The sequence below is a fragment of the Dromaius novaehollandiae genome, chromosome 7 (genome assembly GCF_036370855.1).
Source record: "Dromaius novaehollandiae isolate bDroNov1 chromosome 7, bDroNov1.hap1, whole genome shotgun sequence".
NCBI classification, from domain to species: domain Eukaryota; kingdom Metazoa; phylum Chordata; class Aves; order Casuariiformes; family Dromaiidae; genus Dromaius; species Dromaius novaehollandiae.
In genome coordinates this window covers 11,859,602-11,873,836 of record NC_088104.1, presented here as the reverse complement: position 1 = coordinate 11,873,836, position 14,235 = coordinate 11,859,602, and the positions used below count along the sequence as shown (strand labels likewise).

General features: G+C 45.1%; 1 protein-coding gene across 1 annotated transcript in view; it reads right to left on the bottom strand.

Annotated features, from left to right (window-relative positions):
* ITGB5 (integrin subunit beta 5) overlaps window positions 1-14,235 on the bottom strand; it is a 79,963-nt gene that overhangs the window by 33,826 nt on the left and 31,902 nt on the right. The window contains exons 6-9 of the mRNA XM_026121788.2: window positions 10,685-10,846; window positions 9,075-9,170; window positions 7,790-7,879; window positions 2,204-2,338 (exon numbers count right to left, since the gene is read on the bottom strand). Of these exons, the coding sequence (XP_025977573.2) occupies window positions 2,204-2,338; window positions 7,790-7,879; window positions 9,075-9,170; window positions 10,685-10,846 (483 nt within the window). The remainder of the gene's footprint in view (window positions 1-2,203; window positions 2,339-7,789; window positions 7,880-9,074; window positions 9,171-10,684; window positions 10,847-14,235) is intronic.

Here is a 14,235-nt window from a genome sequence, read left to right as displayed (position 1 = left end):
AAGCCCCTCTATTAGTCAGCACCTTGCAGGAGGGCTGTCTACACTTAACCCTGAAGAAACTACAGCATGTAACCACCTCTCCCAGTATATGGGACAAAGGATTTCTTTGATATACAGTTTCCATACTAGTAACACATAACAGACCTGATGCCTGATGCAGGGTGGCTGCTGGGAGTGTGGGAGTGATCCTGCAGGCAGCAGAGTGCTTCAAGGACTGGGCTGTATAGAAGCAGCGGTGGTGAGGCCAGGAGGGAAACAGAGACGGGAAGAAGTCTGCAGGACAGAGGCAGCAGGAGAAAAAGCACAGCCAGGAAAGCCAGGAGTGAATGCAGGAGGTGGCAGAAGCAGCGATGCAAGAGCACAGGTGAAAAAAGGCCAAATGTGGTGCGTGGAGGGCGTCAGGATGAGAAGCATAGACCTTTCCAGCCCTCCCTGATGAGTGTGGACTGCTCTCCACCCTACTTTGCCACCCCACAAAGACAACCCAGCTTCTGAAACTCTGACAACACGCGGGATCCTCCTACACAGCCAAGAAGTCGAGCTCACCCTGCGGGACTGCTTCTGCCCTCCGTCGCCGGGGCCTGTGTTGCTCACCCAGCTGGCCTCCAAGCAGACCACCCTTACGGGCACACACATGGTCAGCGCCAAACCCTGTCTACGGGACGAGCCAAAGCGGCTGGAGTGACCTTTGCACTTATGCCAAACCTGAGAGCCCAAGATCAATGAACAGGTCCATTCTGATACCCTGGGGGCTCTGGCTTTGCTGTGGAAACAAGGAGGGCACATAACTACCGTGGCAAAGCTTCAGGAATTGATTTTACCAACCAATCCAATAAAGTCAGCTAAAAATGCCACTTCCCTTTTCAACACTTCATGTTGTGAGAGTCTGTATGCAGAGAGGTAAAAATTCAGCTCCTGTGCATTTCCTCTTTCACACTATTTTTATATGCTTAAGTGCTTAGAGAATTGAGTATGTTTTTAAACCCAGGAAGAATCCAGTCTTCTAAAACACGGAAATCACTCTGCTAATGAACTCACGTGCACGTTCTTGCAAATAGGAAGAGATGGGGGCCGGGGCTCTCAGCTCTGCTGACCTCAGTGGGTCGGTGCTGATTTACACCGGATGGCAATGTGGCCATCCAAAATGCATCCTCCTGTTTTGCAGGCAAGATAGGCTCACACTCAGTACAGAGCAGCTAAATCATGACAATTTATCTGCAAGAGGCCACTTTTCTCTTCAGATTAAGAAAAGACTAGTCAGGGACCAAGATGGGTCCCTCCTTGTGGGAAAGGGCAGTCCCCTCCCTAGGAGACACTGAGCTGCAGAACCTACTGTCACCTGGGGATGCACCCACTAAGAAACCCCCCTGTGCCAGCCATCATTTCGACCCAGAATTTCCATTCTTTGTACTCTTTCCCATAGTAGATCATATTGTAACGTCTCCCTAAACAACCTGAAAAAAAAAAAGAAATGCTGGAGGGGTGTCTAGCAACTCATTTATCTGTATCAATATTCTGTTTGAATAAGCAAAGCTTAACTTCCCTGGTTTTTTTGTTTTTTGTTTTTTGTTTTTTTAATAAAAAGCAGAAGACAGATTATGTCATGTATACTGTTAACATTAAGGGGGCAAACTATGTTTGTGCTCTGTGTTGCCATCTAATAACTCCAAGAACTAAAGAAATGAGTGAACAGTTGCTAGATTTCTGAATGCCCTTCATTTTTTTTGCAATACCTCAGAAGTTAACCATAAACTGTTCACTCAGGTTCTCAAACAATAACAAGAAAATCTGGAACATGCAGTGGACAAGCAAAAAACCAGGAGACCATGGCAATAAAAGTTCACAGGTGAGAGCGTGACATGAATTACTGAGGTTACAGAAAAACCCCATTCTTTATTATTATATTCTACTAAGTGCTCAAGACCATTTGATTCATGGTGCTCCAAACAAGACATTTGATTTCCCTCTTTCGGACTAACAACTGACCTTGGATTGATGTATTTCATGCAGAGTCACTTTTAGCAGAGCTGTTTTCAGTGGGTTTCTATATTAGTGCGGCACAATTTTCAGGCTAGTAAAGGAAGATGAACATTGCTCTATTTTATCAGCAGGGAGTATTCATGGAGAGGGGAAGTCCCTCCTCCAAGGTCACACACAGTGTTACAAAAGCCTCTCTGAGGGACATACAGGAATCCAGACTCACCGTATCTCCTATTTTGAGATCCCCACACTTCCTGAGCCCAGGGTACGACAAACCATCTTGACACGTGGCTGTGAAGGTCAAGCCAACATCCTCAGGACTGTCCCAAACAGTAAGTTCTACTTTGGACCGAATACTCTAGAAACACAATGGAAAAGAAACCCATCAGATTACTAAGGGCAGGCAGATTTCCTCTGTATGCCATTCAGTTTCAAGGCTCTTCTCTGATGTCTTCAGGTGGTTAGGACATCTTTGCACCTATAGAAAAAAAATCACCTGAGCACACAAACTGACATTTGTTTCTGATTCTAGCAGCTCAGCATGCTTTTGATCAACATAACCAAAATTACGGGCAGCCGCCTATTCAAACACCTGTACCCACATGTTCATCTCAGAAGAACAACCACCCTCATGTAGTTCTCCCTTTTGTGAGCACTTTTGAGTAACTGGGACTGTGGCAGAGAGAGGGTTATGACAGATAAAGAGTAATAATACCATGTCCATACTGTTGTATAATACATCACAGAATTGGACTGAAATACCCATGGATGGTTTATGCACTCTATGACAGTCATGGTGACCAGTATAGCCAGATCTGAAAAGATACACATGCAGAAGGAAGAAAAAACACTGACTGCAAATGGAGCATTTGCTTTATCTCTGAATTGAAGGTGAGAACCTCGTGTGAATACTTGCACCTCTTCCATGTAAAACTGCCTGTTAGAGAAATGCAAAGTCTGATTTTCCACTGGTGTCCAGCCTGTGATGTCTTTTATACTGCATAAAGAAGGTGTAAAACTTCACTAATGCTGAATGACTCTTCTTGATGTGACAGAACTAGTCAGAAAAACATTTTCCCTCTTAACAGAAAATGCCAGACAAAGTATCCCTTTTCAGATGTCTCAACTGAGAACATCAGGTTTTCCATGGGACTTTTTTTTTTGGGGGGGGGGGGGGGGGGGAATCTCTTTTTATGAAATGTTTCAAGATGAAAAACAGCTTTGCCCAATCTTTTCATTTTCATAAGTAAGGTTTTGGGAGGCTCTACCCCCTTTTTTCTGCTTCTCATCTCTCCATCCTACTGCAAAACCCAGACTTTAAGTCAAAACAAAACAAAGGGAAAATGTTTTTAAACATTAATTCAGAATGAAGTTGTTTTGTTTAATTCTTCCAATGGCTGGAATTGATATTTTGGGAGTGGTGTCCAAAAAAGACAGAAGTTTCAAAAGGGAGGTTTTCTGCATAAACACTTTTTCCCAACCTAGCTTGCTGCTCCATCCCTTTCCCCCTTGTCTCTCCACTGAATGAAGTGGCCGAAGTGTGAAAAAGTGCTAATTCAGACCTTTTGTTAGGCAGTGTGTTGACAAAGCCAGTGCTCATTATGAGAAATGATGCTAGCAAAGAGCTAATGCTCTTGGAAACAAGGAGGGAATAAATGGGTTTTGACTAGGCAAATCTACACAACCCTTGAGGAAAAGAAATAATTTCCCATATTTATGCTGTAATTCAGGAAACCATTTCCTGTCTGGGGCCTGGATTGCAGGTTCATGGGTTCACATTTTAGACTATACATATGGAGCACCTACTGCTTGCAGGCTGAATGCAGCACGCGCCAGTAAGGCTGAACACACAGCACATGCATCCACTGCTCTGCCTAGCATTTATCACACAGAAATTATCATAGAGCTGTCACACTGACACATTATCTCCTCTTCCGGATCTGGACAAACTTCATCAGACATCTGTAACCTAAAAGGAAGACTAGTTATCTGTAATGGAAACACACTGGCTTATCACTTTATCAAGCCTGAGTCTATTTAACAGCCTGGAGAAGCGTTCTCGCAATATTTATCCGTCAGCATTATAAGCAGTCACTTGAGGCTGCAGAGGCATAGGAGGAAGAGGAAAGGATCACTTTCGGCTGGCTACATTTCTTATATTGTTCTCCAGAGGATCCAATTCGGGGCATATTGAAGACAATATACTAGGCTAGCTCAACTTCGGTATGACCTTGCATGGCTCGTTCTTATGTTCTTATATGGATGCCAGCATTCCTTATTAGCCTTAGTAATGCTATTATTATTAGCCACTTGGCAGCATTACACAGCAATATCTTCTCACAGCACCCAGCCACTATTACAGGGTAAGGAAATTTCTGCTGCAGTGTTGTTTAAAGCCAGGTTCAACCAGGTTCAAATATGCAACTGCAGAGAAAAATTCTGCACAGTTTCCAAAATACAGAAAACCACTTGGACTGTTCAGTGCACAAAGGTCTCTGGTAAGCTGAAGCATGCCCCACATTTGTCTTCCTGCACATATGGATCAGCAAAACCCACTGGGTATAGCTTTGGGAGCCTCCTCATCAGGCAGAAGTATAAAAGATATAAACGGGCTGATGCTAGGCTGAGGCTGTCCACTAGATCCTGGTTTTATTATCAGCTCTGATATCCAATGTCACTTTGAGCACATCACAACAATGACTCCATGCCTCAGTTTCTCCACATATCTACCAATAACATTTCTGAAAATGTTTATCTACCTGTAATCTACAGAGACTAAATAATTCCCAAAATTGCTTAGGACAAGCTCTCATGTGGTTTCTGGAACCAGGGAAGAGCCATGGGCAAGACCTAGTCCCTTTAATTTTACAGTACTTCACTCAAGACTGGTTTTCATATGCTCAGTCGAAAGCTTTAAATACAATTAAGCCTCTTATTATGGCAGACTTCTGCATGCAAAATGGGGAAAAACTCCTTTCTCTATGGCACCTTCAGCCATAACTGCCCATTTCTGCCCATCCCGTCAGCTCCCAGCCGTGCTGGTTACCAGAAGACAAAACCCTGCTGTCCGTGCCACGGCTGACCCCAGCCACCTGCTGCGGGCAGGCTCTGGAGCCGGACGGCCGCAGTGGTTTTCACTCTCTCGGGAATACCAGAGACAAGGGAGAAGAGCTGTGTTCACTCTCGGGATGAGCAAAGGACACTGGAGCTACCGAGAGGAAGCAGCTGGCCCTCAGATGGATCAACTGGTCTCCCTGAAATAAACCTGTCCATTAAAGCACACGGGAAATCAGAGTGGAACATGCAGTGTAAAAACAAGGAAATCCTCAACCAACAGTGGCTCCAGGGACACCTGATGTGAAGGCCACCAGCCGCCCGCCAAGTGAAACTCATTGGTGTTATAACAGGAGAAACATATTTGAGAACTTTCTGGATTAGGTTTAGGAAAATGATTTTATAAACAGCATTCTGTTTGCTCCCTTCAGTCCAAATCCACCCTGCCTATTTGTGCAGAAATCCTGCTGGAGCCTGTGCCAGCCTGGGGAGGTGGAAAGAGCAGAATTAGCCCTGCAGATGTTTCCAGGAGGGTGTCCACTTTACATGTCAAAACTTTGAGGAAGGCAGAAGGGTTTTATTATATAGTCAGGACAGAGTTGCTATAGTAGCTAGCTTTTGGGGGGGGTTTTTGTTTGGTTTTTTGGGGTTTTTTTGCTTCATGCCCCTCATGATAAGAGACAGAGGTGACAATATGCTAGGCAGGTGAGATGCAGCTGGATAGGGAGGAGAAAACGAGATGAAAGACAGAAATGGGGGAAAGGGATATTGGAATTCATACATGCCCTAAGCAAATTTGATTTAGACATCAGTGTAAATCCACGATTTCTCCAGTAAATCCATCAGTGGAGGAAAGTAGACAAGAGAGGATCAGAGACGGCTAAAGCACTGAAGGAGAGAGAGGCAGAGCCTGGGCCACACAGCGTGAGTCACCCCACAGGAGAAGATGTTCCCTGTCACAGAAGAACAGAGTTATTCCAAGCTCAGATTTACCACTGTGTGAGAAAGAAGAAAGGTTTCCTTCCAAACTGGGAAGTTAAAATTTCAGCCTTTTCCCTCAGAGAGAATTTCCTCAATTTCAGGAGAAAACGAAGCTACCAAAAGGAAATGAACTGGCATGTGTGAGGTTTCCAGGATCCTTGCTGCAGAGCCAGGGCTGCCAGTCTCCAGCAGGAAGCCTTGGGGTCCCGGCCCCGGCCGGCTGCCCCTGGGCCCTGCTTGCCCACTGGCTGAACGGACAGAAAACCAACTCCAGTTTCAGCAGAAGTTCATCCGGCATAACTCCTGCAGTTAAGCATCTTGGTCTCAGCATGCTGGTGGCTTCCAACTAGCTGTACTGCAAAATCAGCGTGTAGTGAACATTCATTTCTTTCTCCTCAGTCAAATATTTTAGCTACAAGACCATCCTTCCTCAAGGGGACAAGCTGGGACAACAGGGCTTTTGTTTTATGGCATCCTCAGCACCTCATTAGCAGCATTAACTAGTCATTGCCTTTCCTCAGAGTGGAGGTTTTGGAAGTGGTCTTCAAGGGCAATACCAAATGTTGCATTAAATGTGGGGAACTGTGGGGAAAGGAAAGATGAACGTTACATGTCATGTAAAGCACAGCACAATTCTAGATGGTTTTTGGATTTATAAACTCTTCCAATGAAATCCTTCCTTACTCCCTTCCTTACTCCCTTGCACTAATCATCACACTACCAAGAAGCAGGGTTTGCAGCCGCTATAAGTGTGGCCACAAAGTTGTGCTTATAAGTTGCATATATGAAGAACACTACTTGATGACTGATTCATTAAAATGCAGCACTTCAGTTTAGCCACAAAGAACCAGAAGTAGAACAAGGTATTCCAAGATAAATTTCCATGCATGCTCATTGGAAGTCACAGATCTCACATACCAACAAGCACCAATATCCTTTTGGGGACATGAAGAGCTGAGCCATAAGAATTCAGTGAAAAGACAAAAGAAGTGTTAGTAACTAGCCAACTAATATTCTGTTTAGCTGCTTTTAATTGATCTGCTTCCTTGGTCTCCACAGAGAGGGAGAGGTGATAATATCAGGTTACCGGTACAATTGCAGATCTTTTTGCTTTCTGCCATACACCTCTGAGAGTCCCAACAACCAAAACGGATTACGCTGACACCTCTGTGTAGTCAGTGACCCTTTCGGATGCCAAGACACACGCTAATATCAACCCTCAGAGTGCTACAAATTGATTGATGCTGCACTGAGACCAATGCAAGGAAGCTACCTTAGCTAGAGCTGAGCCAGGTCCTTGGGAGGCCTTTGAACTTTGAAGAGCAAAGAAGACATTAGCACACTCTGTGGGAGATGTGTTTTACATCAGGATTGTATTTAGAGGGCAATCCTGCATGAGAGATGTGTGGTCAAATCCCTGCTTTGCTGCAGACCTCCTTCAGCATCTCTGTTCTCCTTTTCCACCTCACATAGCTACTGGAGTGATTAATGCAGGAAGGACCTGTGAAGCACTCAGCTTCCACACCAGCGAGGGCCCAAGTGAGCACTTGAGGCAGAGTATAAAATCAGCCCAAACACCAGCGTCATCCTAAATACGACAAGCAACTCCTTTCCCTCCCCAGGGCGGATGCAACAACTCTGACGGTGACCCACAATACAGAGGACCAGAAGAAAGAAGCAGCCAGATCTGGGTGGAGCACACAAGGGAGAGCTGAGCTAGCTAAGCTCTTGGCGTTTTACAACACAGCAGCTGTAGTATTAAAGTGCAACTTACATTGTAGGCCTTGACTATCAGCTCGATGATGTTCTTGGAGTCTTTATGTAAAATCTCTACTGTTGTTCCAGGAATTAATGCTGTAAAATTCTTAAAAAGAAAACAAACAGAAAATACACTGAGATTCACATAGGAGAACAGAGAGTATAAGGATGAAGGGTGTTCTCAGATCCACCCTTGCAGCACTGACTCACTGCCTGCCTGCCAGGGACACAAGACACAAATTGTGCCTTGTTATCTATCAATGTACATGATACAACTTTGTTCATTTTAATGCAAAGCAAAGCATTTTTAAAGCTAAACAACATCTAATGCTAAACAAAACTCACAGCCAAGGGAACTGGACTAATGATGACCAGTGTGGTTCCCATCAACCCAGTTCCTCTGCCAGATGGGGCAAGATCCAGTAAATTTGCACTGGTGTAATCTGCATGCATTCAGGGCAGCTGGCAACCTGGGAAGCAAGGCTGGGCTTTCATCAGTCTCGCTCTCATTGACATATTAGCTCCCACGGAAGAGGGTGTGGAGAATGAGCTAAACCTTTCAGCTCTCTATGGGTTAGCATTAGGATTTTGACCTTAGCAACGTTTCTGCTTGTTTTGCTCAAGTTCTGCGGTACAGAGTTTTGAAAGCTGGAAGCAGACATTTCTGAAAGCTCTCTCGTTTGAAACATCTCCCCTCTCCATTTTATCTTCACAAAATCCACTTCTGCAGAAGTAACAAAGGCAGAGAAGTGAACCCCATTAGTGCAGTTCCAGAAATAGCTCGACTGCTTGTAGCTCAGGTAATCTTTTCCTTTTGGAGAGAAGGAGGAGGATGGCGAGGGAGTTCAAACTGTATTTGGCGCGTCTGGGCTCTGGACTCAATGATGGAAAAACACAGCTGGGCAGAAACACTGCACACACTTAGGTAATGGGATTAAGTCACAGCAGAATGGGTTGAACAGGTTTCTGCTCTCTCATATGCTGCACGGCTGGCAGCTCTCCTAAAATCAAGATTATACTACAGTCTATTTTAAGTATTCACATGCTCACTAACATGTATCTATTTACTTTAAGAAGCTTTAGTGCTTTTCACTGAAATAACAACACTCTGCAGGTTAGTAGAGAGACAATTGGTGAGTTTAGCCTGGAAAAAACTTTTCGTTGACAGCTCTTACTGCAGCGTGTGGCCTTGCTCATGTACACTTAAGACTGTTTCCATTCCACCAGTGCTGGAAGGAAGGAAGATGCTTTCAAGAAGCATTTAAATCTCTTTCCAGCCTGGGTGGCTCAGCAGCACTTACCTTGTACAGCACATAATGATTTTTTGTAACAGCAAAAATAAGGTGGATGTTGTTTTCAGCTAGTTTCTCCCCAAGAAGCGCCAGGGAAGGATAATCCTAGAGGTAAAAGCAGTGATGAGTAACACAAACAAAGACTAATTTAATCACTCTTCTACTCCCAACAGCAAAATTCATTCTAGAAACATATCGTGTTTCACTGCAATACAAAGTCCCTAATGTACCAGTACAATCAGAACTGAAATGGTAGAACATTTCTGTATATCTGTCATCCTTTAAACACCTCTTATGCACCTATCACCAGAATATATGAGTGACACCACAGTTAGCTACAGCAACACCTGAAACTGAATTTCTTTCTCTTTTCTTTCTACTTTGCCACCAGCAAGTGTATGTGTAATACACTAGCTGCTGTCTTTGGGGATACGAGATAAGACCATTGGCTAGAATTACAGTAAGCAGAAATATACTGTTTTTCTCCAAAGTGGAAAGATCCATTGTCTGCTCTCTCTGTATACCAGAGCCATAAAGAGATTATGATAAGCTCTTTAATTCTGCAGAATTCATAGAGACAGAAGATGGTGGGAATATGTTGTTCTAGCTGCCCACAAGCAACAAAATGAACCAGGGCTCGCTTTCAAGAGACCAGCCTGAGGTTTCAAACCCCAGGCTGGTTTTAAAATGCTGTCCTCAGAAAAAAAAAAAAAAAAAAAAAAAAAAAAAAAAAGCTTAGTTTACTTGCAGACTGAAAGGCTGATTTAGAGCCTCCAAGAAGCAACTATGGAAATGCCAAGGCAGTATCCCCACACCAGTTCCACAGCACAACACCAAGTCAGTACATAGGCTGTGAATAGGTTTCTTACAATTCAACAGCCCAGTAGAAAAGGGGTTTCTCCAAGGGGTCTAGCCTACTGCCACAAGGCAGCCATCCAGGAACACCTCCCATTACGGGGTGATGTACATTCAGGAACAAAAATCATAATTAGTCCTTGTGATCTGCTGAATAGAGCACCATTCTGCAGAATTATTTGATAATTAAGCAGCAGACAAGTGCCCATTCACCCCAAAAGTTTCCTTCACTGAGTTTAAATAAAAAAAGGCTAGTTTGTCCATTTACTACTAAGATCTATGTTAGTGTTTTGCTCAAAGGCTGTGAATAAGATCAGCATCCTATTGTGCTTGTTACTGAGCCACATCAAGGTAGACTCAGCTTCCCCACTGAGAAGCTGATAATCTACTGGACATATTAAAAAAGTGTGACACATTTTATGTTTTCTCTACACTTTGCATGCCAATCTGATGCACTGCAGGATGCCAAGTCATTTTTCCCTCACTTGCAACAAATCCTGAAGAAACTTGCTAGGCTGTGAACTCATTTTTGAGCATCACAAGAACATTCACTGAAGGTGGGACGGCCAAAGGGATCAGCAAGTTTTATCTCCAAACTCATGGACCAGGTAAAATCATGCTCGCAAGGGAGTGCGTTTGTCAAAAGCTGCTGAAGTCTGGTGTTGGTGGTCTCCAGAGAGGCAAGGGGATCAATCTTTTGACACCTGGAGGTCTCCGAGCACTCAGCCCACGTGTCCCCCAGCAGACACTGGGGCTGTCCTCACCAGCTGGCTGGATGCGCTGTACTCATTCGCTTCATTCAGGTGGCACTGGCCATCGTGTGGCTGGACCAGCCCACCCAACTTCCCGTCCAGGGCTATGTGGGGCACATCATCTGTCGTGAAGACCAGCAAGTGAGACGCCTCCTTACGCCAGCCAATCTTTTCCTGGGTGAAAACAAAACCCATGAGACAGTCAATCTCCTCTTCCCGTCATCCTGTGCATGGTCCCAGCCACACACCCTTCTAGCAGGAGGGTCTCTTATCATTAATTAAAAGAATACCATGCGCATGTCCACCCATGCCTGGCAAAAAGCCCAAATGTCAAGGGCCCATCTGGTACTTCCCAACATTTTTTTTCCAGTGCAGTTATTTAAAAAGGCATGAGGAGGTATGTGGACTGTCCACCAGACCTTCTCTACCCAGATCCAAGAATAAGAATTTCAACTGCTTTTATAGCCAAAGGAGACCTGCCAAATTCCTCCACACACATTTAATCTGACCTTGTTTCCTCAGTTTCATGGAATTGCTGTGCTGCTGCACGCAGCACGAAGCAACAGCAAGAGCTGTAATATCTCCGGTCAACATTTTTCATTATAGCCCAGTCATAAAAACTGTTTCTGAGCTGTAACACATGAAATGAGCTCCCTGCCCAAGAGGGCTGGGTTTGGTGCAGGCCATATGTATGTACAAGGTACCCTACTCTGCTATCTACTGATTTTATCTAGTGGCTGCCTTGGCTCTCCCTTCTCCACAGATAAAACCCTCTTGTCTGGAAGCGATGGCACTTCCAAGCTAGGCTATCTGCCATTTCTATGCATACCACTACGAATGTCCAGGACAGCTCTCTCTTCCCACATCTCATACAGATGCTTCTTCAGACCACTTCTGCACAAGCCCCTGGGAATATCAGGGATGCACACAGTCGGCAAAAAGTAGGCCAAGTGGAGCTTTCACACTGGTTGCTTGCACTAATCCATGCACAACTGCCCAGCACAGCTCTGAAGGGAGCAATATCTGCACATTTGGAAAAAAAATATACTAGTTCCAAGCCTTACTCTACTGGTCCCTGTGAAAGCAATATGATATTATGAACAGTACAAGAAGTATCCCCTGAACCCTTCTTGGTCTGTCTGTGCAAGGAACAGACATTTCAACCACCTTCGCATGGACAGATGTACAGGGATGGATTTTTTTCCCTTCAAATAAAGGGGTAGGATTTATATGATAAATGTTTCCCTGCCATGGATCTTCCCTAGGTTTCCAGCTTTGCATCAGCCCTGAAAGTAGACCGGTGCCTAAGAAAGCACATTCAAGCTGTTCGTTGCAATGGAAGTGGATGGAACATGTAGGAGCCAAAAGGAAATGTTTTGAAACCATAACGCTACAACACATTCCTCCTACATTAGCTGACTGCTCTGACCACCAGCTTATGCCAAGCTGGGCTGGCTGAGGTCCTGTCTGTCAAACACAATAGAGGTCCTGCCACAGCAGAGGCTGGAGTGCGCACGCACAGTGACAAATGAAGCAGTTTGCCTCAACAAGACAACACAGTTAGGTTTCAAAGTGAGCCAGAAATCCCCACCTCACAAAGCCTTCCCTTGGTCACCCTGCCCCTCGGCAGCAAAGACACAGCCTAACTCCCTCCATCCCCACATGCACCAGCGTCCCCCCACCAGCCGTGTGCCCAGAGCAGTACAGCACAGATTCCTCGGGAAGGTCTCCCAGAAAAGCTCATAAAAGCTTACTGTGAATGCAGTAAAGATTAATACACTGAGCTCCTCCATATTTTACTGTTCAGCAGTCTGAGATCTACCTTGGTTTGTGTCAATACGCTAGCCCACCAACTACTGCAGCTTGGCTCCAAACACGCTTCCGACTGAAGTCCTTATTGTGCTCATGATAAGAGGGCAGAGCAGGCAGAGGGATGTGTAGTCACGACTGCCACCACACTATTTGCCTGCAAATGGGAGTCACAGCCCAAAGCCTTCTGATCTTTCCAGTAAATCTAACTCTTACTTCAGCTTAATAAGGACAAGTATTCTAGTTTGCATTTCTTTCCCCTCCCCTAATGCAGAAGAGATTTTTCTTCAGTGATCCATGCAATGCAACTGAGTCTACAGGAATAAATCTTTGGCTACACATATCCTCTGCCATGTACCAGCACAGTACATTCCTGCCCATTCTGCAAAGTGGACTTCCTTTGGTCTGGGAAGCAGCAGTCATTCAGCTGAAGTGATCCCACTGGAAGAAAGGCAAAAATCTTCATGCCAAAACGGAACTTCTTACACACTGGACCCAAAAGTCACAACGGCTTTAATAATGCAAGAAGCAGTTCTTGGTCTCCTTACCCACCACACAGGAGCCCATACAGCTGTGACCCATGTCACTTTTCTTTGGGTATCCAAAGCTGGGGGGTTTTAATTAAAAAATAATAATAATAAATAAAAGAATTGAGGCCAAAAAACTCCTAAAGAGATTAGAAGTATTAATCTGAATTTCATTTGCTGAGAAATGTGCTACTGCTCAAAGAAAACAAGCTGCATTCAAACAGCAGTTATGAAGGCACTTAAAAGATGATGCTTCTGTCTATGTGCCTGATAACACCACCTTTAAATCAAGGGCTAACCATCCCTTTACAGACAAATTCTTCCCTGTTCTTGCACATAAGCAAAGCACTAGCACCGAACCACTTGCCCACCTCCTCTGTGCTTCTGCCTTCACTTCCGACACACATTCCCACTGCTTCAATAAACAAGATCAAAAATGCTTCGGTTGCCCAGTTCAGGAGCTCAATTCCCCAGTGCAACGAGGACCCACAGTTTTGGTGCAGATCATTATGCTCGAAGTATTTAACACCTGCCTGTCTCAGACAGGGCACCCAAGCCCCTCCCGAGCCCTGGCAGGCTGGCGAAGGCTGTTTGAGCTAACGCAGGGGCTGCAAAACCTGCGTGGGTTCTGGAGACCTATGGAAAAAGCAGTCCAGCAAGGCCAAAAGTTGTTATGGGACTGATGAAGCTCCATGGTTTAGAGGAACCTGGAAGAAATGGGGATATCTGAAGCCCTGGAACAAGAGTAAAGTTGGAAACCCCATGAGAACAGTGCATACACGCTGCCCATACATAACATTTGACACCACCCTCCAACTAAGATCAGAGGCACACATGGAGAGGGAGCAGCCTTCTCCAGAGAGAGGAAGGTGCCTGGGGAGGCCAGTGCGGCACATTGGAGTCGTGGCAGCCACCGGGGCGTGCTTGGCAGGAGCGGGTGCCACCACTACCCCGTGGACCAGCACCCCAAGCGCGGCCACCGCCGAGGAGCCGCTGCATCTCACGCCTCCACCGACAGCGGCATCAAACCACTGGGAAACACAGTCAGCAGCTCTGCAGCACTCGGTTTCCACCGCGAAAGGCAGAGCACTCTGCCCTATTTAAAGCAAACAGCCAAAGAGGCTTTAACGCGTTTTTACTGGACTGAGATTTCTGAGCAAAAAACCGCACCTACATCCACTCCCTCATCTGTCTATCTGTCTTTTTTTTTTTTTTTTTTTTTTTTTT